Source organism: Cladophialophora yegresii, assembly GCF_000585515.1.
Source record: "Cladophialophora yegresii CBS 114405 chromosome Unknown aczIN-supercont1.5, whole genome shotgun sequence".
Taxonomy (NCBI): Eukaryota; Fungi; Ascomycota; class Eurotiomycetes; order Chaetothyriales; family Herpotrichiellaceae; genus Cladophialophora; species Cladophialophora yegresii.
This window is the reverse complement of record NW_006913049.1, coordinates 566,146-591,068: the sequence shown is the minus strand read 5'-3', so window position 1 is coordinate 591,068 and position 24,923 is coordinate 566,146. Positions and strand designations below refer to the sequence as shown.

At 55.0% G+C, this 24,923-nt stretch overlaps 9 protein-coding genes across 9 annotated transcripts; 6 read left to right on the top strand and 3 right to left on the bottom strand.

Moving 5' to 3' along the window:
• Positions 1-79: 79 nt before the first annotated feature.
• A1O7_06949 (ubiquitin-conjugating enzyme E2-16 kDa) lies at positions 80-843 on the top strand (the record flags this gene model as incomplete). Its single annotated transcript, XM_007760949.1, has 5 exons — positions 80-123; positions 237-282; positions 375-404; positions 464-647; positions 704-843. 5 exons carry the CDS (start codon positions 80-82, stop codon positions 841-843), a joined length of 444 nt encoding a protein of 147 aa, XP_007759139.1.
• A 1,542-nt stretch (positions 844-2,385) lies between these two features.
• Positions 2,386-4,264, top strand: A1O7_06948 (NADPH oxidase; the record flags this gene model as incomplete). The annotated part of the gene is made up of 2 exons (XM_007760948.1): positions 2,386-3,933; positions 3,989-4,264. The coding sequence occupies 2 exons, from the start codon at positions 2,386-2,388 to the stop codon at positions 4,262-4,264; spliced, it is 1,824 nt and encodes a 607-aa protein (XP_007759138.1).
• A 2,307-nt stretch (positions 4,265-6,571) lies between these two features.
• On the top strand, positions 6,572-7,591 carry A1O7_06947 (uncharacterized protein; the record flags this gene model as incomplete). The annotated part of the gene is made up of 1 exon (XM_007760947.1): positions 6,572-7,591. The coding sequence occupies one exon, from the start codon at positions 6,572-6,574 to the stop codon at positions 7,589-7,591; it is 1,020 nt and encodes a 339-aa protein (XP_007759137.1).
• A 699-nt stretch (positions 7,592-8,290) lies between these two features.
• A1O7_06946 (uncharacterized protein) lies at positions 8,291-10,702 on the bottom strand (the record flags this gene model as incomplete). The annotated part of the gene is made up of 1 exon (XM_007760946.1): positions 8,291-10,702. The coding sequence occupies one exon, from the start codon at positions 10,700-10,702 to the stop codon at positions 8,291-8,293; it is 2,412 nt and encodes an 803-aa protein (XP_007759136.1).
• Positions 10,703-11,401: 699 nt separating this feature from the next.
• On the top strand, positions 11,402-12,425 carry A1O7_06945 (uncharacterized protein; the record flags this gene model as incomplete). Its single annotated transcript, XM_007760945.1, has 2 exons — positions 11,402-11,404; positions 11,463-12,425. The coding sequence occupies 2 exons, from the start codon at positions 11,402-11,404 to the stop codon at positions 12,423-12,425; spliced, it is 966 nt and encodes a 321-aa protein (XP_007759135.1).
• Positions 12,426-13,069: 644 nt separating this feature from the next.
• Positions 13,070-14,184, bottom strand: A1O7_06944 (uncharacterized protein; the record flags this gene model as incomplete). The annotated part of the gene is made up of 2 exons (XM_007760944.1): positions 13,070-13,862; positions 13,925-14,184. The coding sequence occupies 2 exons, from the start codon at positions 14,182-14,184 to the stop codon at positions 13,070-13,072; spliced, it is 1,053 nt and encodes a 350-aa protein (XP_007759134.1).
• A 2,526-nt stretch (positions 14,185-16,710) lies between these two features.
• Positions 16,711-18,468, top strand: A1O7_06943 (uncharacterized protein; the record flags this gene model as incomplete). Its single annotated transcript, XM_007760943.1, has 1 exon — positions 16,711-18,468. The coding sequence occupies one exon, from the start codon at positions 16,711-16,713 to the stop codon at positions 18,466-18,468; it is 1,758 nt and encodes a 585-aa protein (XP_007759133.1).
• A 2,878-nt stretch (positions 18,469-21,346) lies between these two features.
• Positions 21,347-22,055, top strand: A1O7_06942 (uncharacterized protein; the record flags this gene model as incomplete). Its single annotated transcript, XM_007760942.1, has 2 exons — positions 21,347-21,724; positions 21,798-22,055. 2 exons carry the CDS (start codon positions 21,347-21,349, stop codon positions 22,053-22,055), a joined length of 636 nt encoding a protein of 211 aa, XP_007759132.1.
• A 646-nt stretch (positions 22,056-22,701) lies between these two features.
• Positions 22,702-24,439, bottom strand: A1O7_06941 (endo-1,3(4)-beta-glucanase; the record flags this gene model as incomplete). Its single annotated transcript, XM_007760941.1, has 2 exons — positions 22,702-24,255; positions 24,311-24,439. 2 exons carry the CDS (start codon positions 24,437-24,439, stop codon positions 22,702-22,704), a joined length of 1,683 nt encoding a protein of 560 aa, XP_007759131.1.
• Between the last annotated feature and the right edge of the window lie 484 nt (positions 24,440-24,923).

Here is a 24,923-nt window from a genome sequence, read left to right as displayed (position 1 = left end):
ACAGCCCCACGTCCACTCGATATCGTACCCCTCTACCTCCGAAGTCATTCTACGACTCTCATAACCCACAACTTCCGCCATGGCTTTGAAGCGAATCAACAAGGAACTAACAGATCTCGGCCGGTGAGTTTTATTGTGCCGCTATATTTCACCAAGATCTGCCCTGGAACGGAACCTGAATCCGATTAAAGGCATTTCGGACGGGCAACGAACATACTGACACATTTTCGCTTCAGTGACCCTCCTTCATCATGCTCAGCTGGTCCTATGGGAGATGATCTGGTATGTATACCTCTTGACGGGCCGCTGACCGCTCCCTCCGTAGTGGTGGGATGGTTGTTCAGCCTGAAAATTCAACTAACGTCCATGCGCAGTTCCACTGGCAAGCGACAATCATGGGCCCTGTAAGCTCTACACCGTTAATGTCCACATCAAGTCGGGGTGAGACTGACTCTTTATGCAGAGTGACAGCCCGTTCCAAGGCGGTGTCTTCTTCCTGGCCATCCATTTTCCTACAGACTACCCCTTCAAGCCACCGAAGGTCAACTTCACTACTCGAATCTACCACCCTAATATCAACTCGAACGGCAGTATCTGTTTGGACATTTTGCGAGACCAGTGGAGCCCGGCTCTGACAATATCGAAAGGTATAGATGACAAAATGTTGGGTTTTGTACAATATGGACTCTAACATCCATGGCAGTCCTCCTTTCCATCTGCTCCATGCTCACCGACCCCAACCCCGACGATCCTCTCGTGCCGGAGATCGCTCACGTGTACAAAACCGACCGCTCTCGATACGAGGCAACGGCCAGAGAATGGACGAGGAAGTTTGCAATCTAGATGGTGTGGCAACTGAAGGGCTGTGGCGGTAGTGGCGGCGGCGGCTAGACGTTCGAATGGGTTGCTAGGTGGCAGGGATCATGATACCGCGATCGACAACAATGCGCCCTCGGTGCAGGACGCATGAGAGCTGTGCTGGAAAGGGTGCTGCATGTTTGGACGAAGAAATCATGAAGCAGCCGGCACAATATGACATGCATTACATCAACGGATGCAACGACGAGCAACGGGAGACACGGGCGCAAACGCTATGGCGGGATGTTTTCTGTCCAACAGCACGATCTCGGATGAACTCTTATGATTGCATTACACCAGGCGTGCTCTAGGGATAACTGACGACAACTGTGCTTTTGCTACTGCGCCTCTTCCCTGGATCTCTTCGTGGACGTTTAGTACATTTCCTCTTGCCATTGGCTACACGCGCCGTTGAGAACGTGCTTTGCTCCTGCAGTCGCCTAGGCAAACATCCCAGTACAAGAACCTCATATAGATCAGCCAGGGCAGGATCACAGATAGATGCCACCATCCAATCACAGTGGTTGCTCGGCTTGCGAACGCCGCGCTCCGATGTTCCCATTTCAGACACCGCCACGAGCAAGGCTTTCTGGCACGTGCTCGTGAAAAGTCGGCCACTTCTCGCTCAGTCCTGGGCTGAAGAGCCTGTCGTACAGCAGAGAAACTATAGTGGACCGTAGCATTCATGTGCGTACTCGTACGAGTGGGAAAGAAAGCCTTGCATCTGTGAAACAAGGAGGCTGCGCGGCAAAGGTGAGCAGAGGGTGAAAAGAGTTGGTTCGGGCCCTAGCGTGTTTCACAGGCCTCGGCTCGACACCAATCACTCACCCAAAGCCTCTTCGCGTCGTTTTCCAGGTCCCGTTCCAGTTCTCAGCTCCATCCCCAGCGTTCTGGCCTTTCACTTTTGCACTGGCCCACGACGCTTGTCACCACCGCTGTGGATATGCGAGCACTTGCAGTGGGTGCTTCTTGACCTATGCAGGCCCGATCCTGCGCTTGCAGCGGGGATCAGCGCCCGACGGCATTCCCCTGAGATGTGCATGGAGTCGACACTTTCTCCTCCGATGGTGCCTCTGATGCACGAAGCGCCGAGGGGGGCGTGGATCAATGTTCCTTCAACAAGAGGCTATTTCCTCGATCTGCCCTGTTCGATCTTCTTGCTTGTTTGTGCAGATCATCATCTTCTCTTCATTTGCCCGGAGCGCGTTGCTCGATCTTGTATAGACGTGGGGTGTTGAGCACTTTTATTTCGCTTCTCTCAAGCCCAAACAGCCTTGCTTGGCGAAACGTCGCGGCGTCCCTGGTTGTACGAGGTGAGTGACGTGCCAACCTCGCGTGTCTGGCGTCTTCTCACACTGATCCTGTCTCAAGTCGAGTGTTTCGAAACCGTCGTAGGGAGACCGTCTCAGAGGCTTCGCCCTGCCACAGCAACGGTTGCGAATTGCCAGTGTGCTGTGGACTCTCGCCAGAAACGCGACAGTGTCAGCTGGTTCTAGACCGTCGCCCGCGGAGTGTACAATTACAGCCATGAACATCTCAATGCCGCAATCTTCCCCTCCTCCTTACTTCTCCGACATACCGCTGGGACGGTCGAATACTACGACGCATAATAATGCTCCAATGTATTACCTCGAGAAACCATTGGCTCGGTCCGACACGTCGTCGACAATCTCGACGCTGTCGGAGCGAACAAGATCAACGCCGCTCTCGAGGATGTTGTTGTCGGGGGAAGTCAGTGGGGAAGCGCCTCGAGATCTGAACCTGAGGGAGCGGTTCGAGCGATGGATGGTCAACGAAGGGTCGAGGAGAGTGGTCGTGGCCGTGTTCGTGCTGGTTCACGGACTGATATTCGGCTTCGGCTTTATGAACTACCAGCTGAAGGACAACCTCACGGGGGCCCGAGCGACGTTTGGCATCACGTATCCCATCGCGCGGTCCGCGGCGTTGGTTCTCCATTTCGACGTCGCCTTGATCCTCTTCCCTGTCTGCCGGACGCTGATATCGTTACTTCGACAAACACCGCTCAACAGCATCGTCCCCTTCGACAAGAACCTCACCTTTCATAAACTCATCGCCTATTCGCTTGTCTTCTTTACATGGGTCCACACCATTGCGCACTGGAACAACTTTGCTCAGCTGGCCGCCAAGGCGAATTTGGGATTTGTCGGCTTCCTAAAGGCCAACTTTGCCACCGGCCCCGGCTGGTCTGGCTATATCATGCTCTTTGCCTTGATGGCCATGTTTTTCACCTCGATTGAGAAGCCGCGGCGAGCCAACTATGAGCGCTTCTGGTCGATGCACCACCTCTTCATCATCTTCTTCGTCTTTTGGTCCGTGCATGGAGCTTTCTGCATGATCAAGGCCGACAACGCGCCCTTCTGCTTCGGCACAGGTGTCTTCTGGGAATACTGGATGTACGGCGGCTTTGCGTATCTCATGGAGCGAGTTCTGCGCGAAATTCGAGGCCGCCACAAGACCTTCGTCACCAAAGTCATTCAGCATCCCAGCAACGTCGTCGAGATTCAGATGCACAAGGAGAAGACCAAAACGCGAGCGGGCCAGTACATCTTCCTTTGCTGTCCTGAAGTCTCCATCTGGCAATACCATCCATTCACGCTCACCTCTGCGCCCGAGGAAGACTACATCTCGGTGCATGTACGGATGGTTGGCAACTTCACCAAGGCCCTCGGCAAGGCACTCGGCTGCGACGACGGCAAGGCGAGCAAAGATGCAGGCGTCAAGAAGCCACGCTCTGAGGTCGTCTCCATGGCTCCTGGCGGGCTGCAGAAGCTACTCCCTCGGATCTACGTCGACGGCCCTTTCGGATCTGCCTCTGAAGACGTCTTCAAATTTGAGACGGCCGTCCTCGTCGGCGCTGGTATCGGCGTCACTCCCTTTGCAAGTATCCTCAAGTCCATCTGGTATCGCATGAGCCAAGGTGGCGGCGGCAAGTCGCGGCTCCGAAAGGTCTACTTCTTCTGGGTATGCCGCGACTTTGGCACACTGGAGTGGTTCAAGAGTCTGTTGCAGGCCATCGAGGCCCAGGACAAGGCGCACGCCATTGAAATCCATGCTGTAAGTTTGAGCCCATCCTTTACGCGCACGACATGCTGACAAGTCTCCTCCACAGTACCTCACTGCCAAGATCTCCGCCGCGGATGCCAACAACATCATGCTCAACAGCAGCGACACGGACGCCATCACTGGCCTGCGCACGCCCACCAACTTCGGCCGCCCCAACTGGGACATGGTCTTTCGGGCGATACGCAAGCTGCACTCGCCCGGCGAGGCCGGTGTGTTCTTCTGTGGCCCCAAGGGCCTAGGATCCCAGCTCCACATCCTGTGCAACATGTACAGCGAAGGCGACAAGGGCTTCAGCTTCGTCTGGGGCAAGGAGAACTTCTGAATTCTTCTGTCCACTGGCACTTGCCCCCTTCGTCAGTTGTGTTCTTGAACAGTCTACCTTTTGCATTGCGTCGGATGGGACAATAAATAGCGAGAGCGGACCAAGCACGAGGAAATCGACCTCGTCTACAGAAAATCTGGGACCGTGTGCTTGTGAGCCAGCTCGGCAGACTTGATGGGTCAGACAAAGTCGATTCTCGGCATTCGTCGCGTCTGGTCGTGGTGGCGCGCACTGCTCGTGTCCCTCTGCCGCGCCTCCCGTCGCTGCCGCCACTCTCATATCTGAGCAGTCGCGGAACGATGTGACCGACCACCATCATGTTGTTTGTACTCGGTACTGTGTAGCAGTACATTTTGTGACTTTGATAGAGATACCACGATACATCAGCGCTGCTCGATCCACGGGGACGAGACTCACGAGGCGAAAGTAAACAGACAGAATGAGAAATTTTTGGAAAATGTCGAAAAAAAGAATGAAAAGAAAAGAAAAGACTGATTCAAGCTGCTTGCTGTGATAGTAGGTATGCGTTCGTGCCTCGCACGCGTCTCGACTGGAGTACTGCACCTTGGTCCACACCGTTCCACTTCCACATGCTGACTGCAAGAGGCACTGTATACTCCCCTTTGTACAGAGTACGGTACCTACTCGTGACTCGCTTGTATCGCTGTAATCATATGATGCCTCGTTCCTAACCCGGCCCTCTGAGGTACAGTACTGTAGGGAGTTCATGGGGCCCTCCCCCCCTTCCATGCCTTCCTGAATAATACCCACCCATGATTTGTAGTGCATGGCCTCAGCAAACGTTGCCTCGCCTCGATTTGCTTTCAACAAACAGGTCATTTTGTTCAACAATGGAAATCACCCAAGTAAAAGTTGGAGTATCGAAGGCCTCCACGCCATCAGGCGCATGTCAGGTATACCACTTTATGCTTGTAGGCATATGTGCGTATGTCTCTTGTTAGGTACATAATGCTTGTATGCTGGTGTGTTGGCATGTTTGATGGACATGGGGTGCAGGACACCCTCTCTCTCTCTCTGGTCTGGGTATATGACCTGGCTGCTGGCTCACCAACCCATTTAGTTACTTTGGAATTGTATCATCTCATCTTACCCTCCACAGACCGTCGGTCAGTCGGTCGGTCCTATCCACCTACGGAGTAACGTACGTGCTGATTCCTGGTATTGGACCAACTTCGCACATGCGGATCACTCTCTCTCGAACCCTCGAGATGGGACGTCGTCCATGGTCCAAAGAAACAACCAGGAATAACTCTTGGCGCCTGAGGCAGATCTTTGTACCGGACATTCATCATGCGCAGCGGTACCTACTTACCTACCTACCTACCTACCGAAGGACGGGCTGGGCTACCGTCTTCGGACCGACCTTTTTGCGCTCTCTCTGCTTCTGACTCTGAGTGTTCCCCTGTATGTGTTGCATCCACCTGGACCGAGACTGTCACCATAACCATCACGATCGCTGCGTCTCAGGCCTCGGGTCTCACAACTCACGCCTGACGCGTCGAGCGTCCCATCATCGCAGTGGAGATGCGCCAGCCACGAGCCCAGAGGACAAGCAAGGCAAACAACGGATTCCTCGCGAATCCACGATCGACTTTGGCGAGCACGTCTGGTAGCGGCCGAATCCTCCTCTCCTTCTAGAAACGTACCTACTTGGTTCCACGACGTTCCCCTCCGACGCTCGGACCATGTGCCAAACTCTGTTGTTCTCAGCTTGTTGGTTTGGAGGGCTTGGAAGAGTCATGCCATGCCGTGTCATGTCGTGAACTTGTCAATGTTATTTCGTGACTTGATTGGCGTAGACGACGGAGAACCAAACAAACTTCCGACGCCGCTGCGTGAGGACCTCGAACCAAACAACTTTCAATACCTGCGTGAGGATCTCGTACCAAACAATCTTCCAACAAACCTGCGTGAGGACCTCGAGATGTTGACACGACCAGAGCTGGTGGCGCGAAAAGCCAACTCGAAAGGTCCTCGTTTGGCTCACAGGCAGAATGCTTATATTGGTGAGTGGTCCCCATATGTGGTGGGCGATATCAGTCAACGTGGCTGTCGCCTTCGTTACTGCGGCAAGCTCTTCACCCCTCCGCGCCCTTGCATTGCACTGCTTTGGCCATTGTATTGTATACTGCCTACTGCCGATACCTGTGGCGTCAGCATCTTGGGTGGGAAAATCCAACCCACCAACGAAGACCATACGTCTAGCTCGACACAGCGAGGAGCACAAACCAACCAACCGAATACATGCTCGACACGGATAGTGGAACAGCAACCCCGTCAGCCCGCATGGCGGACTCTCCGAAACCACCTACTCTGCTCACGATCCCACCCGAAATCCGCCTGAGGATATGGGAGTTCGTCTTCGATGAGCTCCACTATTTCGGAGCGGTCAGCCATGATGGGTGTCGCAAAGAGATCCCTCCTGAGGAATATATAGAGGAAGATTCCAAGGAAATCGTCGCGGAGCAAGACTCGGACGACATTGTCGACCTACCGCCGAAGCCTCTACAACCTTGTTCTTGCAACGATCGTCAGCTTCTGCCCCTATATTTGTGCCGACAAACGTACGGGGAGATGAAGGAAGCGTTGAAAAAGGCCCCGATCACAGCCGAGTATACCGTGGACCCGGTCGTGGAGCTTAAGCCCACATTCGTCGGCCGCATCCACACCTTGATCCTCGACGGGACTGTCTTTCCGATTCTCTACCCTAGGATTCTCGGCCGGGTCGACTACGACGACATCGAGTGGGTGTTCCCGGGTTTGAAGAGGATCGTCCTGCCCGAGGGGTTGGGCTCTGGATTGGGCCTCCGCTTCCCTTCCTCCATCCCCATGCACATCTACAGCTGTCTGCGCGAGAGCGAGGGGCCCACCGCGATGCCGACGGCGGATATGACGGGGATCGTCCGTTCCGACCTCTCAGGCCATCGCTTCACCGAGGGCTTTCACGCCACCGAGGCCCTCGTCCGTAACGCTGGGATCGAGATCTCCAGCACGTATCGGTATACTGTCGCGGCGTCGGAAATCCTGCGGTGGCCGTTCGACACGGAAAGAGACATATACGAGGGGAGTTTCGCTGGGGAGATCACATGGGACAAAACGAGCATGAGGATATCCGATCTCCCCGACTTGCGCGGCGAATGGTGGTTTGACGAGTGGCTGATAGATGACGGCCGTTTGCCACTCCATCAGAAAATCGACTGGACAAGCGAACTCGGAGGCTGGGACATGATGAATCTGTTCGACCGGACGGGTGACGAACGTACGATCTGGCTCGAGACACACGAGTTGTCGAATTCGTTTACTTGAGCGGGAGAAATCCTGTGCGTTGGAATGGTGACGGCCGCGTCTGTCAATGGACACGATTGATACGGTGGAGCTCGGTTCGGATTGTTGTGGTGAGCTCGAGCTGTCGAGGATACCTACACAGTACGGAGTATGTTGAGAGGAGTGACAAAGGAACAAAGGGAGATGTACTCCGTACACAGTACTGAGTAAATCTACTGAGAATAGATCCATGCCGCTTTTTAAGTATCCTACCATCTTTACCAGGATAGGACTAGTCATGTGGCTCATGGCACCCGCCGCTTTACTGGGCGCTGTGCACAAGTCCTTCAGCCGGTCCTCGGCCTTCCTCTGTCCTACACAGTACATGTCCCTGGCCCTGTCCCCTTTTCTCTAATATGTCCTCTCCTGGGGGAAAGTAGCGACCTATCTCGAAGGAGGAGGCGAAGCGACTCCACGTCCAGCCAGACATGCACAAGCATATTGATTGTGTAATCCAAATCTGTGGGTTTGAGGAGAGTTTCTCAGGTCATAATCCGATGAGTAGAGAGGTGGGTGCGGAAAGGGTATTGAATCTGGCGACTGCTACAGCACAATCGATCGGAGATGAGCCCAAGTCACGGTTAGGCGACTCTCACTGTTGCCTCCTTTCGGCAGGAAAGGTGTCGGTTTTGGAAAGTGCCTCGTCATCTCTCATTCATCCGTACATACATACATAGCCTGTCAACTACGTCTCACATCCACGTCGACAGCCAGCGGGCCAAGCATATCATCCGTCTCGGCCTGCCTGACCCTCGCGCTCGCCTCCCTCTCCTGCATTCGACGCTGAAAGCCCATTGTGGCCCATCCTCCCAACCGATTGAAGAACAACCGTCCTGCGGGATGTTTCCTGACCCTGTCGAGCAACGTAGTGACCGCGTTTCTTACTCTGCGATCTTCATGCCACAGACCCAGGCCGACATAGAACAGCCCGGCTTCAGACATGGGCGCCATCTCCAGCAGTTCGAGGATGCTGTCGTAGTCGGTGCAGTATGCCTCTAGCGCCAGATAGATAGCCCCCGCCTCGGCAGGCGTCAAATGCAAAGTCCTCAGCTTGGCCAGCGAATGATATAGGTCAACATACGGTTTTGCCGGCGCAAAAGCAAGCATGTTCGCCATGCTGACAGGGGAAGTCGGCGACTTAGGATCCGAAGCATGAGCAGCGAGATCGGAGATGAATGCATAATAAGACCGCGTGTTTCTCCAGCCTTCAATCCTTGCTGCTGAGGCGGCGAGTTCGCGGGTTTTGGCTTCCTCATTGGGCCAGACGTAGCCGTGGCCTTTGAGATGTCTGCTGGAGGATCTGACCGACATTGGGCGAGGAGCGGCTGAGCTGCCTGTTGCATCGGGTTTATCAACCTCTGTTGGTGGCAAGACAGAAAGGCTGCTTGCGCCATAGACGGTCTCTTCGAAAGCTGCTGCGATACGGGTAAACTTTGTTATATAGGCGCGGAATTTAGCGCGTATGATGGCCTCGCCGGCTCGAGAGGCGATGCCTCGGCTGACGTCGTCCATGAAAAGCACGTCACCTGTGGCATCCGAGTGATTCAGATCCTTTTGGCTCATGACGGAATGCCCATGGTGATGGAAGAACGTCGTGCCTTCTGTGATAGGGGCAGCTTCGATACACGAAGAGATTTTCATCCTTCCCGATGGTAAATCGCAGAGCAGGTCCCACCATTCTGGATGATAGGAGAACGCCGGGTTGGTGACCCCTGCGATGAAGCCGGGGACCTTGAGAAGTTCTTCGACTTTTGTCAGATCTGTGTAGGGAAATGCATGCCGAGTAAAACCTCTCAGCACTCCGCCAGAGGCCAAGGCACATGCCGCGAGGACAGCTTCTGCCACTTCGCCTGACGGACGGTTGTGGCCTAGGAAGATGACTCTTTTCTCCGTAAGCATGGCGTTTATGAGGACCACGATAGGGTGAGTGAACGCTCCGGAGGTGGTGAGGTGAGGGTGTAACGCGAAAGGTTGGGGCTGGGTTTGATGCGGCGTGCCAAAGATTTGTACCAGTTTGATCAGCGAGAAGTCGCCCACTGTCTCGGGAGACAAGGCGGTGGGGATCTTGACAGGTATAGGAATCCCATTGTAGACGATCTTTGACTCAAACTCGTGTGTGTCTCGCGGCAGCGAGTACTTGGGTTCCGCTTTCACCGGTGATTCTGGGGCATCCGGATCTTTCGCCAGGTCTTCATCCGTCAGTCGCTGGGATATCATCTGCTCGAACTTCTCAATAAACATGTCTTTGACATCGGTGGCTTGTAGGATGTGACGTTCCAACAATGAGAGCCGTGGCATCAGGGACAGGTCCATGGCGTTTAGCGCATTGTATAACAGTTCGAGCGTGTCTTGCGTTGGTGATTTGAAGTAGTCCTCAAGAGCCAGCAGCAACAGAGGCTTGTATATGTGCAAGAAAGAATGTCTTGTGCATATAGCCATCGCCTTGACGACAGCACCTCTTTTGACTGTACTGTCTTGCTTGGTGTTGACCAAGTTGAGGACGTACATCAGAGGAGGACTTTCCAGGCTATCTACATCACTTTCATCACTGCTGGTATCGTCTTCGAGGTCTTCTCCACCTGCAGCTGAGGCTTCACTAGCACCGTTCACACGTCGCTTCGCGTGTCGCTGCCGCCTTCTAGCTGCTCGTTCAGCGCCGTCCTCCTCACTTGTTCCCGCATCCTTGTGCAGGAAAAACATGGTCCAGTCCTGCTGTCGCATGTGTGTTTGGTCTGGAAGCATCAGCTCCGCCAGCATGTTCTCGTCCGGACTGATCGCGCCGGGATACTGATGCTCCATTATCGGGCCGCGATCGATGTCGAAAGAGGCGACCAGGATATATTCCACATGCGATTCACTTGAGTTGAGCGGATACTGCGATCGCAATCGCTTCGAGGGACGATATGGGCCATCTTCGTACACGGTGGAGACTCTCTGAGAGGAGCGATGTGAGTTTCTCGGTGAGGGAGGGGCCAGTGATGTCTGCGAGGAGACCTTGTAGTGAGAGAAGGTCGATTTATGGGAGCCGGAATTGGAAGAGGTGGAGCGTGGACGGTCGTAGTGCCCTAGTGGTGGGTGCGGTCTGTATACCATCGTCTCAGTCATGACTTCGTGACCACCACCGCCACCGCCGTCGTCGTCGTGAGAGTCGGTTCAAAATGCCTGCGTCTTCTCTGATATCACTTTCTAGTCGACCGGAATCACACTCAAAGCGTATGGCAGGTTTGTGGATTAGGTCAGGGCGACGGGCTGATGTAAGGGTGTTGCTCGTGGCGTTGATGCAAGAAGTGTCATATATCCTAGCAGGCGACAAATGCGAGTGGTACAGGCTCTCGATGCCTGATGTTCATCGTGATGCTCTCCTCATCGCGGTCGAACAGTCTGGAGGAGGGCAGAGTGACCATCCCTGCCAGCTTGCGGGTCCTGCCCCTTAAAGATCGGCGCTTTAACGCCCGAGCGCGACCTGAAGAATGATTGGGCGAGGATGGGCTTCAATGGGGGCCGCCAGGGCATGCCTAGGTAATCGATATGCGCTCGCTTAACCTGCCGACAAAGGGTCTTATCAAGAGTCTCGCTGCTGTGCCAACGTGGGCTTGTTTACTAGTATGCAGACGACCCGAATGGCTTCCCCACGAGAATTGAAGAACCGATAGAACGACACCACCACGCACCCTAGGACTGAATACCGATACAGAGATACCAACTCGAATCGGAGGACTGTAAATCGACCCTACGAGAGATTCAACTGCATCATTCCCTGACACAGCTGCCGTCCATTTATGGAAAGCGGCAATGGTATGTACCGCGTCGGCGCTCTTACGTCGCAGCCCTGTATGCTAATACCTCATCCTAGTCTTCATACAAATCCACTTTCAACTCGCCGCGCTCATCACCTTTCCGTCGGCCAGCCTCTCCAGGCTCGCCTACCCTAGTCAGCAATGGAAGACCTAATACTCCGCCCACAAATAGGAGCGGTGCATCCCCACTGACATCACCATCGAAATTGAAGCATGCCTACACCGTCTCGGAAGAGGAGGAGGAAGAGGAAATAATTGTCTCGACGCCCTCGAAGACCACCGGGGAACACCCCTTCCGGCGAGCACAGACCGAACCTCCACCATCACCACCCACCCGCCAGTCCCAGCTCGTCTCACCGTCCAAATTCGAGAGATCCTCTCTGTCAGTCTTGGACAACGGAACAGGGAGAGAACCGCGCAGGCTTGTCTCAAACGGCATGCTATCCCAGAACGACAACCTCTCCAAACTCCCTCCGCAACTCCTGCATAACATGCGCGAATCCTTCTCCGTCCTGGACTCCAACTCGAACGGGACAATCGACGCGTCTTCCGTGGCAGAAACACTCCAGTCTCTAGGCCTGCACGAGAGCAACTTATCGCAATTCTTCGCGCCTGGCCAACCTCAGCAGATGTCCCTGCCTCAATACCTCGGCCAACTGGCCAATATCTTGGTCGGACTATCACCTCAGCAGGAGCTGCTGAACGCCTTCTCTGCCTTTGACGATGACGACAGTGGCCAGATCGACATTGCGGAACTACGCACAGCGTTGCTCAATACGGCTCCTGACCCTGGCGAGCGGCCGCTGTCCGCAAAGGACATTGATCGCGCGATGGAAGGCTTCACGGGGCGAAGAATCCTCGGCAAGAACGTCATCGGCATCGCGGGCGTGCGAGGCCTGAAGGACCCTGCGCCCAAGAAAGGTGGTGGAGATGTATTCCGGTATCAGGAGTTCGTGGGCAACCTGACCGGGGGACCAGCCACGGAGGGAGGCCATGCTCAGGGTATTGCTTCGAGGTGACGGAGTTTATAGGGTTACGCTTGAATATCATGATTTTGTTGGTTTTCCTTGTATATCTTGCAGTCACCGATGCTTCGTTGGCGCGTTATAGTCCTGTGGTGTCTTATTCCAACGGGCAATGGTACTTTGTGCTGAAAGAGGGGCGCGCAAAAACGACTCATACCGCGCCGGTTTGGGTCAGCTGGGTCATGGGCCAATCAAGATCCCGAGGCGGGAGAGTGAGCTCCACGAGTCTTGTGCGCATGTGTACTGACTGTCGCGACTGTGGACTGTGGCATCACGGTACATGACAGGGACAGTAGTCGGCCACGGCCGATGTGTGGTCCGTGAGCGTGCGGATCAGGATCGCCATGGAACGTGATTACTATGCCACACAAGGATTCGACGTGCAAACCTAGGATCGTACCTCTTCGGATTGGCATAAAATATCGTCATGTCGAGGTACTGCACCATCTCATATCATGCGCCGACCGCTACTGCGTACTCCGTACTCGCTACCTTTACACATTGTACATACAGCAGATTCATGTCCATCCCGTTCAGGCATAACCGAGCTTGAACCATAACGCGCTCAATTTCCAACCACATCAGACCACGCCCAGGCAAGTCACATGCACGAATCTCGATCTTCCCCAGTAGTGTCATTACTTCTTAGATGTCTTCGGTGGTGGTGGGAAATACAGCTGCGGGGGTCCGCCATTTTGTGGACTGAAGTGCTCGACCTCAGGCGCCTTGCCGTTGCTCTTATCTGTGCCGAGTCCAATGCGGCTGATGAAGCCCGGGCTCACCGGGCTTGTGGGGATGTCCGGGCTTCTTCGAGTATCCACGGACGGCGCCGTGGGGGCTACTGGCGTGTTGGGGGAGCTGAAGTGAGTTCTCAATGGCAAATCCTTGGTCCCGCCGAGGGTGTTGAAGGCCATTGTCCTCGGCGTCATTGGGTTCTTCGCCTGCAAGCCTGGTGTTTCCGGCACGGGGAACCGCGCCACGTTCGTCTCTCCTGTCTCCGCATCCTGGTATGTCTCGAATTTGGCCCATCGTTCGGCCTTGAGTCGTTGTTTCTCCGCGTACTCCTCGCGCTGCTGCTTGTTGGGGAAGCAGCTGTACAGGGCGAGCCCGAAGTACACCGCAAATACGCCCAGCATGGCGCATGTGCACGCGAAACTGGCTTTCGCCTGCTCGCAGTATTGGATGTTCTTCTTGTCGTGCGCGACGTTGCAGTTCTTGGTGATGTACCAGGGCGCCCCGTGTTGAGGGTGGTCCGGGTCGGTGGTGTCGCTGGAGGCTTGGTAGACTGTGGAGATGGCATACAGTACCAGGAGGCCTGCATGGACGAGGACCGCGAGAACAGGCGGGAAGACATGGAGCATGTACATGATTGATTTGACGAGCATAATGAACATGCTGAGGACGGTGATGGCGACGTTATAGTCGGTTATGCTATGATTGCAGTCAGTACGTTTTGCGATCGTGGTTGGTGGGCGGAAGGCGGTGGTGCTCACAATTGCGACCAGACCCGCGGAGTTGTGTACGGTCTGTAGTTTGCAGCGGCGTACAGTCCCGTGGTTGGGCTCGAGTTGAAGCCATTGTCTGCGCCATCTTGCCAGAGCCTGGTGCGGTACGTGTTTGGCGCTGCAATGCCGAAGAGCGCGAGCAGCGCAACCGTCAATGGCAGCTCAATGCCAAGCAGGATATAAAAGGGCCATTTGTTGGGCTTCCACCGCCGGGAGAGGAAGAATTTAGGTGCTTTCGAGGTCTTCATGGTGGTGCAGGTTCGACGTGCTGGGAAGCCGCAGGTCGTTGTGCGTCTGTCCGTGTGGTGTAGGATGGTGCTTCAATGCTCTCGCATGTCTAGCCTCGATGCCGCGAAGTTGCGTCGACGACTGGAGGGGTCCGTCGATGACTCAAGGACCGCGACTTCTCAATGACAGGGCATAGAGACAGGAGAAGGTCTCAAAGACCGGCCAGGTCGTCGGGAATTCAGCCATTGTGAAGTCGCAGTTGGCACTTTGTGCTTACATGGCTGCGGCGCTTACAGGTTCGAGACAGCGAATGAGGGGTTGAGAGCCGGCTTGAAATCACACCAATGGATTGTCTAGACCGAAGAAACCAACAGCCTGGGAACGATGGCAGGCGTGTGATTGGCCGTGCCGAGGTGATAGACCTTGATTAAGCCTCGAATCGCTGGGGCTAAGCCGATTGGGAAAAGCCCAGTCCGCCATATCACTCAACTGTGTGACTCTCGAGACGGGACGGAAAAGTGAATGTCGGGCTATCCGGATGCCCAAAAAATACCTATACATTTGTATGTATCCGTACGGAGTACTCTGAGCTCAGAGATTTGTCACTAAGATGCTGTGCGCGTCTCCATGACACATCGGTTGCGCGACAGCGGGAACCGAACCCGTCCTCACTGATGAACGAGTCAGCGTAAGTACGGTTAAAAAACTCACGACGACGGGATATGTATACAGTGAGAAGAATCATTCGCACACGGCATGCTTCTCAAGCCTCACGGCTCCTGAACCTTGTGCCCATCTACACGCAATGGTCGTTGTAAAGTCTCGACTGCCTGTGGAATCTCTCAAGTGCACGTAATTCAGGTGATAAGGTCGTGCTCGTGTAATGTGCAACATGGCCTATTCCCCAAAACCAGGGTGGGTTCTCAGAACGATTTTTCAGCTCCTCCAGAATCCAGGGCCTAGCACAAAGTGCTTCAGCGGGCTTCTTGAGCGCCTGATACAGATTCGAGTCATGCACTACGAACACAGCTCGGAAGACGTCCTGGACCTGCAGCGAACATGGAATGCTTGGAGCTGGAGGGGCAATTGGGTCGTGCGGGTTGTTGCATATGCGCGGCAGGTAGCATCGTGATTAGATTATAAAGGAAAATCTCTACTGTGTACATTTTCTCGCCCTTCCCACCTAGCTCACTGAGAATCTGCGGGACGAATCTTCGCAGTTAGAAAAGCCGAATGGCCGGTGGTTGAAAATGAAAGCCTTCTCTGCTGCGCCTTAGTCCACGAACTTCTAATGCCTGCGGGATCTATACCCACTGTACTCCGTACACCCGCGCACAGGGAAGCTCAGCGCACGTGCACAAGGCCGCTAGAGTTTTCTATGTGAATCATGCGTGACCACGTTCGTCAGAGGTTTTTTGAGAGCATGGCAGACTGCAGGTGTAGACGAAAAGAAGAGCGCGGATATGTAGTCGGTCCTCACGTAACGGTCTGACTACTGCTGGGTATGTCCCTGTACCTCCCCATATCCGGAGTATTGATCGTCTGGGATTATGCGGATGGCAGAAATGTGCTCCGTAAGAAAGCTGCCAGATCTGCTTTGTTCCTGCCCCTTTTCGACAGTCACATTCTCCGTTCAGTGCTCACCTCGCCCTTGCGGACAGCCATATCCGTGCCCCCAGGCGGCAACTGCATGAGAATAGTATCAGAATGTTTCCATCAACCGCCTGTGACGATATCTCTGCAGGTCATCACCATGGGGTTGTCAAGCGGACCTCTTGGAAAGACCCTTTGACCCCTTCTGTGTCCGCCGGTGCTGGGTCCTCGCACCACGGCGCCGACGCTTGACGATCGGCAACTCGGAAGAGTGGATCCCACCGCGAATGTGGCTAGCGCGGTGTCTTGGTCGTGTGGCCGGACGTTGGCGAACGTTGGCGGACAGCGGCCGGGGATTTCAAACGTGCAAAACGTGTTTGAGCTTGTCTCGCACCTTTCCTCATTCGGCTGCCCGAAACAGTCGGCGGTTCTCGTTCTTTGCTGCGCAACCTCAACGCGCCCACTGTGACTACCCTGACTGCCCTGACTTACCCTGCCCTGCCCTTGCCCTCCCCCCTCGACTGTGTATCCACCAAGTTCCAAGCATGCTCCGTACTCGCCAGAGACACTTGACTTCTTTTCTCCAGATGTCTTTCTTCACTCTCCCTCGACGTGTTGACCGTGGCCCTCTCGACGAGTTGTTGCGTCGTATTTCTCCCAAAGTTGCCTGGGTGCCTCAGACCCTCTCGACGGTAAACGCTTCCCTTAGCCTGCGCATCCAATTTCCCCCAGCTCGATGGCCTCACGCTAGCAGCCTGCGCTCGGTGATCTCTTGAATTGCCAGCGACAGCCCCCATGCTCAACTGGGATAGTGCCGGGCGCAAAAGGAGCTCGTCACGACAGCCCAGCAACTGCCAGCATCACGTCTTCAACTTGAGCATCTTGTCGTCCTCTCCCTCGACCTTAGCGTAGGCGACGACCACTCCATCCTGCCTGCAATGCGACCAGGCAGGATGCTCCGGCATGGTCTGGGCCTGCACAGACGAGGGCCTCAGGCTTCGGACGTGCTACCTTCTCGCATAGACAACCCAACAGCAAGCCTGCCGCCGTCTATAGGTCCGACCGCCATCGCCACTCCAGACCCCTCGGGCACCGCCGCCATCGTCACCGCCGAGGCTGCTTCTGGCTTCACTACTATCACAGAGACACAGACACTGGCAAAGAGCACCGACACGGGCAAGACCACATTTACCACGGAAGTGACCAAGACCATTACCAACTCCGCTGAATATGCCTCCATCACATCTGTGGCCGCAGCAGCGTCTTCTACATCTACCACTCGCACGACTACATCGACGACGTCGGCCGCCGCAACGAGCAGCGCAGCAGCCAAGCAATCTAACTCGAATCTTTCCACAATCATCCCAGCTATTGTCGTCCCTGTTGCTGTCATACTCGTGGCATCGTTGGCTGTATTCTGGTTCTTCATGAGGCGGAGACATAGAAGGGAGTTGCAAAGCCAGCCAGAGTTTGTTATGACAGGCAAAGGAGAGAAGTTGCATAGCCGCTCAAGCAGTAGCAGGTCTACCAAGTCGAACCCTGGGGCATCTGAGGAGAAGAAACCACCCGTCGTTTTCCAAAATGAGCTACCATCCGCTATATCACCGCCAACGACAACGTCGGAGTGGCCGCCCACTCAGACTGGTGCCGCCCGACCACAGACACCTCGAGGACCCGGCTCTGCGGGGCACGAGCGGGCTCTTGAACAACAAAGAACTTTAACCGCGAATTCCCCCTACAGAAACTTTAGAGGTCCAGGCCAAGGACTGCCAGACCATGGTCCGCGACCAGCCACAGCTGGACGACCTGGGCCACCTGATTGGGCCAGAGATCAGGGGAGGAACAGGAACAGAAGTAACAGCACACCGGGGCAGAGGGATCAACCACCGCCGCCAAGATCAGGTCCTGGCCCAGTATCCAGAAAAGCTCCGAGCCCAGTCCTTCGGAGTGGACCAAGCCCGGTACTTCCACAGATGAGCCCAAAAGATTCACCTCTACCTTCGTCCACAGCTTTTCGCTTCCGCGATCCCTCCCCCACCATGGACCACAGCAACCGGGCACAAGCGCCCTCACGCCTTGTAGCCCCACCACCAGGTGCGTTTAACGGTGCATCTGCTATCTCTCAATACTCGCCTATCGTGAAAGACACTCCAACGATTCCGAAGGTGTTACCGAGCAAGCGCGCACCGCCACCGATCAACACGGCACATCCGCGAGAAGCCACCAGATCACCGGCCTCTAATAGCCCAGCTGGCCAAGGTCTCACAGAAGAGAACATGCGCATCGCGCGCCTAGCCAACTCTTCTCGCCTAGGTCATGCTCCGGCGGCAGAGCCCAGTCCATCTCCCAAACTCCCTCCACCGGCCACTCGCTCACAATTAATACCCCGAGAGAGCCCGAAGGAACACCAAGACCGCTTCTTTGGCGGCGGCGGAAACAGTCAGTCGGCGGGCCTGAGGACAGCTCTATCGAGCCACCACCCCTCCAAACGAGCCAGCTTTGTGTCAGATGCAGACGAGTATGAAGACATTGATGCCAAGTCGGATGTGAGCAGCCTGAATGAGTTTGAACGCTTCGACTTTGGCACGGGCATCGGGAGGGGTAGAGGCAGCCCCACCGGAAACTCCTTAACCTACTTCGCTGCAGCCAACAGTCCGGCCAGTGAAAGAGGGGGCGCGTTTGGGACAACAGGCATTCATGAACGCTGGTGATCTTCTGGAGATGTACCACATTCCCCTGCAAACCTGACCTTTTTCCTTTTATGTCTAGTCATCTCATGACATTACGATCGTTCTTCTGCAGCATCTACGTCTGTCTTTCGAAAGCCTTGATGAGTTGTGCTGGCGCGGGAGCAAGACATTTTGCGCTTAGCGACAGCATCTAAAAGATACCCATACTGGACCCAGCTTCAATGGCAAAATGGGCTCAACCTGTGAGAATACCCACTGTATATTTGGGAGGAGAATCACGCAATCTCCCACACATAATTGCTAAACAACCCCGGGAAAGCGAGACACCGGGGTGAGGAGGTACACTGAGACGGCCTAATAACATTGTTGTGCTTGTAAGCAGAATAGCGGAATAAAAGGTATTCAATCTTTACTGAAGATTATTGTCTAAGTAAAACCTGCGTACTCGTCCTCGCACTGCGTTCATAGTAGCGAGAGCAGTAAGACCCGATGGAGGGCATGAAATAAGTAGAACCCGCTTCTCCTGCTTCCTCTGCTTCCATCCTTCACCCACGTCCTCTAGTTACCATCATGTTTGCCGCTGAGAGAGTATACTCGTGAAGCTAAACACCTACTGTGTAGAGGAGGCTGACTCATCTTTCCCTGAAGGCTATTGAGTAAGTGGTGAGGTTGGAGTGATTTGCCTGCGACTCAGTCCCGAACCTGTGGAATTCCGGCATCACTCGTAACCCTGAATCAAACCAGTCATCTAGCGACAATGCAATGCTCCAATATAGAGAGATCACACCTGACCGCAAAAGAGAAAATGAGTCGAACCTCTCGAATCCTGGAGTGGTCGCGCGGAGTCAGACAGGCGTGAAGAGAACCAAAACAGAGCAGGCTTATTCCAACTGTAGAGCACTTCGTCAGAGGCTACGCCCGGGAATCTGTCTACGTCTTTCTCTGAACAGAAACAATCGGGCCTCGAAATGTCTAATGGAGGCAATCCGTGCAGAACGCGCGTCAAGAAAATGCACTTCTGGTAACAATCAAGGCCTGGCGCGCCATTGCTGTGTCGCGTTTCGTTGCGGTAACTGACGCAGACTTCTAGTGGCACTATGGAGGAGACGTCCGAGCACCAGAGAAGCTCACGTTGGCGACGGCGATGAAGTGAGCCAACGTCCCTCTTCCGGCCTCGGCGTCGTCTCAGTCTGTGCTTGTAAGAGGATTGCTCAGCTTGAGGAGCGCCTTCGGAAATGGTGGCTACACCACAAATCAGAACCGGAGTGACACTGGCCCCAGCCCCACTCGTCACTTCCCATCAAGTATACGGGACCTTGTTGGCGCCAGCCCAGACCGAGGACGACATGGCCCACCTGCTGCGAGGCGTCAACTATCCGACTATTGGAATGCGGAACCCTCAATTCTATGGAGGCCCTTCGCCTAATACCATCGTCCATGCCGTTCGCGTCCGAAGAGCAGGTTGAGGGACACGCTTGACGTCTCAGTCAGGATGGCCTCTCACCCGAAGCAAGCTGTAGCTTGCCAATACAGCGAACCTTAGAGATGCCCAAGTCACTGGCACATCACCGCCACCAAGGTCCATCGCTGACGGATATATGAACCGATACTTCCAGATCCCTCATCGGCTCTATCCTATTGTGGGATCCGGGAACTTTAGGGAACGACACCGGAACTTTTGGGAGGGGTCTGCCCACGAGGGCAAAGGGTAGCAGTTGTGCGCTGCTGTTTTGTACATGGTGCTTGCCCACGGGCATCAATGCAGCACTTTCGATCCGGACGACAAGGCCCGAGAAGATGCACTTGGCTCACCCATGGGGGAAATTTGTTTCAAGCTTGGTAAAACCCACTTTCGCCGACGTGCCATTTTCTGGTGGCGACAACGGATCCTTTTGTATCGTGCCTTCCTGAACCTTGTGGCGCAGAAACGAGAAAAGCAGATGAGAGTGGAAGACGGATCCATCCTCGCAGCTTCCAAGTGTGTTAAGATCGCCATGTCGCTTCTACAACTCACTGTCGCTTCCATCAAGCCGGGCAGCCCCGGCACCCTTCAAGCTGCTCTGCTCCATGCTCTGATCTGTCTTTGGAACGGGGACGCTCACGCTTCTGCTATATGTGAGAAGCGAATCGGCCCAGGAGGTTTTGGCAGCGTTGACGCCTGAGAACAGCAAGATCATCAACAACATCGAATCTGCCGCGATGTTCTTCGCAACCCACGAGCAAACCTTGCCAGTCACGCGAGTGACGGCCGAAAATCTTCATCTGCTACTGGGTAAAGGTGAACATCGGCTATGGCGCCAGGGACACGCCCAGTACTCCTGCAAACATCCATGCTGCTTGCGCTGGCCCAAATCTCGAATCTCTCAACGACCAGTTTCGGGATTTGTGCCGGGCGTCGACGTGCCAGGCGTCGAGGTTCCGAGGTGCAATCTTGACATGAGCTTCTCAGAGATCCCATCAGAAAACGACATAGTCGGGCTTGCCTCCCAGCGACAACGTCCCAGAGCCCCTAGACACAGGAGAGAGAAGGTTTCTACTGCTATGCCACCGGGCCTCGACCTTTGGCTATTCTGAAGCCACATGCGACGAGATATCAATGTCACGCAAGTTAAACACCTCAAGACGTTATTTGTATCTCTTTTGAGAGCATTTCTTCAACAAAATTATGGCTTCCGCCAATGGGATGCGTGGAGCGTCTCTCCACAACATGGGGAAGCGAGGGTTCTGCATACGGTTCAAGCAGCAACCCCGCCTGATATCTACCTCCAAGCCCAGAAGTTCAGCTCGAAAGTCACTGATCGTGAGATCCACTGGTATGTTTTCAACTCTTTACATTAAACTGAGGCACCTTTGACTCCGCTCCCGCGAATTCAAGAAGGGGCACCGAGTCGATCCCGCGATGAGTCCACGACCAGCATTGCTGCCAGTCAACCATCCGCTCTCATACCACGAATACTCCCTCTCAGAATCAGCAGCGGAGCCCGGGGCTCAGGATGGCACCAAGAAATCTAATTCCAAGCCTTCGTCCGAACTAGCCCAGCCTCGAACATTAGAGGACATGGTAAGATACCTATACGAGCACCAACAGATAACCGACCTCTTGAACGAGTACGCCTATGTCCTTGACGTCTGTATGGTCGATCACCGAGCAATTGAGAAGTGGACCGACCTGTTCACGGAAGATTGTGATGTGACGTTTCCCTTCGGCAACCACAAAGGCAAGGACGGGCTGGCGAAGTGGTGTGTTCCTGCAGCACCAACAATCTTTCGAATGCTGGTGAGCTTTATCGTCCCACGGAGCTACAACACAAGGAAGATGGGTAGGTGCAAATGTCTGATCAATACCGCAGCACGCCTCCTCAAACTTTACCATAACGTTCGATCCTGATTCAGAGAATGTCGCACATGCCCGCACGGTACTCCACGCTGTCTGCGGCATCGACGAGCACGACCTCGGCAAGACATTCCAAGAAGGCGGCTACTACTATTGGAGTTTCCGCAGGAATGGTGGCGAGTGGAAGATCTCGTATCTGTTTTTGGATGTCAACTGGACGAGCGGCGATTCTCTGGGACTGAATGACCCCGGTGCAACAGAGCGGCAGCCTTGAGAAGGATCCGTCCCAAGCAGGGAGACGAGTGGCTGTTATGATGTTACTTGCTTAGATCCAAAGCCAGGACGCACGACCGCGAAAATGCCTAGAGAATTCAGGACGGTGAAAAACGAGTCGGCCTCAGTGGAAAACTTCTTCTGTGTAGTCGACAAAACCAGCAGAGTACTCCCGTATGCATTGCGGCTTGCAGAGGGTATCAGTTCTATCTCTCATCTCATCTCATCTAATCACAGCTCATCTCGTCTCATTCCGTTTCGGTTTCCATTTCCCGGTCAGATGGTTGCAACATCCAGCGAATGCATTCAGATTCATGCCACGCCATATGATAACACAAACATGCCTAGGATAACCATTGCATTTCCGTTTCCAAGTTCGATTCGAAAGCAATGCCAAATCCAAAATCCAGAAAACCAACTCATGCATGCTTGCGTTTGTTCGTACCTATACCACCGATTGCACCAGATTCCCATAATTCATTTATTCATTCATTCGTCGTGTTTTCTTGTATTTCTTCACAGCACAGACATTTCCACTCCGATCTGGTCTGTACTGTACGTGCTTCATTTGTCACTGTCCATCTCACTCTTCTCTTCTCTTCTCTTCTTACTCTCTTGTCCTCGCCCGCTCCGGTCGTCTGCTCACTTCACTCGCTCCCCGCCTGGGGAAAAGCATGCCGAAACAAATGCCGCCGACGTCTCGACAGGTGTGTCTTGAACGCCTCGACCAGCTGCTGTTCTCCGTCTCCTTCTTCCTGCCGCTCAGACACGGACACGGGCATGGACGCAGATCTCGGCTCGATCGTCCCGTCAGCCGTGTCCTCGCGCCGGCTTAGATGGGCGTGCTCGTGCAAGTGTGCGTGAGCGTGAGCGTCAGTGCGGCGCGGACGATGAGCATGAGCACGGGGATGGAAATCTTCCTCGCTGAGCGCGGTCACGGTCGTGTATGTTTCCTTGTCGGTATCTGCGTCGGCCCCATTATCGGGCTGTGACTCGGAAGTCGTGTCCACAATGGCTGCGGAGTCCGATACCGGCGGAAGAGGCGGTCCGACTGTTGCTGTTGCTGTTGCGGCGGCCGCGGATCCTGTGGCGGACGGGACGGCGACAAACTTTGCGCCCCAGGTGCCAAAGGTGCGTGTGTGCCGGCCGTTGTCTCCGTCGGGACCTCCACCACCACCGCCGCTGCCACCGCCGCCGACCGGAAAGCCACTCGTTGTCGGGGGTGATGCGGGCTGCGGGACGACGGGTGGAACTCCCGACGGCGGCGGGCTGGGGAATGGCAACGACACGGACGCCGAGACCGTGGCCCCAGGGCCCGGGATGCCGGGAGGAGGACCGGAAGGTGGTGCACCTCCAGGGGCGCCCCCATCCGATTGGAACACCTTGAGCGAATTGACGGTCCAGAACGCGTCCTGAAAGGCCGAGGGGTTGTTCTGCACGAACTGCTCGCACGTCGGGGCCTTGGAGCTGCACACCGGGTCCGTGGTCCACACGGCGCCAGCCCAGTCGCCGCAAAAGGTCGTGTCAAAGACGATCTGGTGGTCGTTGAAGAACTCGTCAATGTCGCATCCGGAGTTTGAGAACGAGGCCATCGGCTGGCCCCAGCCGGTTGGGTCGGGATTGGCGCCCGACGAAAGGTCCGAGGGGATGGCACCGCGGGGGAAAAAGTAGATGTTGATGGCCTGCGAGGTCCACTCGGTCGCGTAGACGCCGCCGTTGCCCTGGTTGAAGCCGGAGCCGTAGCTTTGGTCGTTGGGCGTGAGGATCGCGCAGCCCGCGTTGCCCGGCTGGCCTGCGGCCTTGACGTCGCAGTTGGGGGTAGAGACCTGGCCGGAGAAGAGGCCGTCGTTGGCCACGCTGCAGCCCGGACCCGTGTGCAGGGCCATGGAGTTGGCGAGCTGTGAATTCACGCCCTCAATGATGTCGATTTCGCCGGCAGTGGGCCAGTTGGGCCCCACGGTCCAGAAGGCCGGCCATGTGCCACAGATGCCGCCGGGCATGTGTGCCAGGTCGAGCACGATGAGGCCGTGCGTGTAGGATTTCTTGCTTGTCAGGCGGACGCTCTGTCGGCCGGAGCCCGAGGCCACGTTGGCGTGCTCGACGCCCATGTAGATGGCGCCGTTGTTGTTGTTGATGAGGCCACCTTGCTGGGCTGTGTTTTGGTCCACATATTGGACGTAGCCGCCCGTCGGATCCGGGTCCTGTTTGATGACGGTTAGCAAATGCTCAAACGATGAAAAGGGGTCAGGTACATACGGTGAAAAAGTCAAACATGGAAAAGAATTGATCGGCGCTGTAGTCGTCTTGGAGCACGTATCCAGCCGTGCTCGAAGAGACCAACAGGCCCAGTCCCACCAGGGTGACCAGAATTGAATGAGCCAACATGTTCATGCTTGATGACAACGGTGTGGGTCTGATATGCTGTGCTAAAAGGATTGACTGGAAGAAAGGAGCGACCGCTGCAGAGATATGCAAACTTCACAAAGGAGTGGACGCACAATATGCGAAGAAAACAAAGACGGAACACCACAAAGCACACAAGACGAATGACCTGACCCGTTCACGAGGAAAGAAAGAACAGACCCTCCCGTTGATGTGACAAGGGAGCGAAATATGTATATGTGAGGAGGAGGGGTCATGGGGGAGCATACGAGTAGGGGTAGGGGGCGAGGCTGGTCCAGATCGGTGTGCTTGGAGTGGGTCCCATCAGCACCTGTCTCGATACGCGCGGACGGTGCACAGATATGCCTTAGCTGGGCGTGCAGATCAAAACGGCTCTCGCGGATTGGGCACGTTCAGTCTTTCAACGGGGCGGAGCGTGCAGGTAAGGGGTCCATGGTGAAGAATTAGGGTCCTTGAGCGTGCGTGT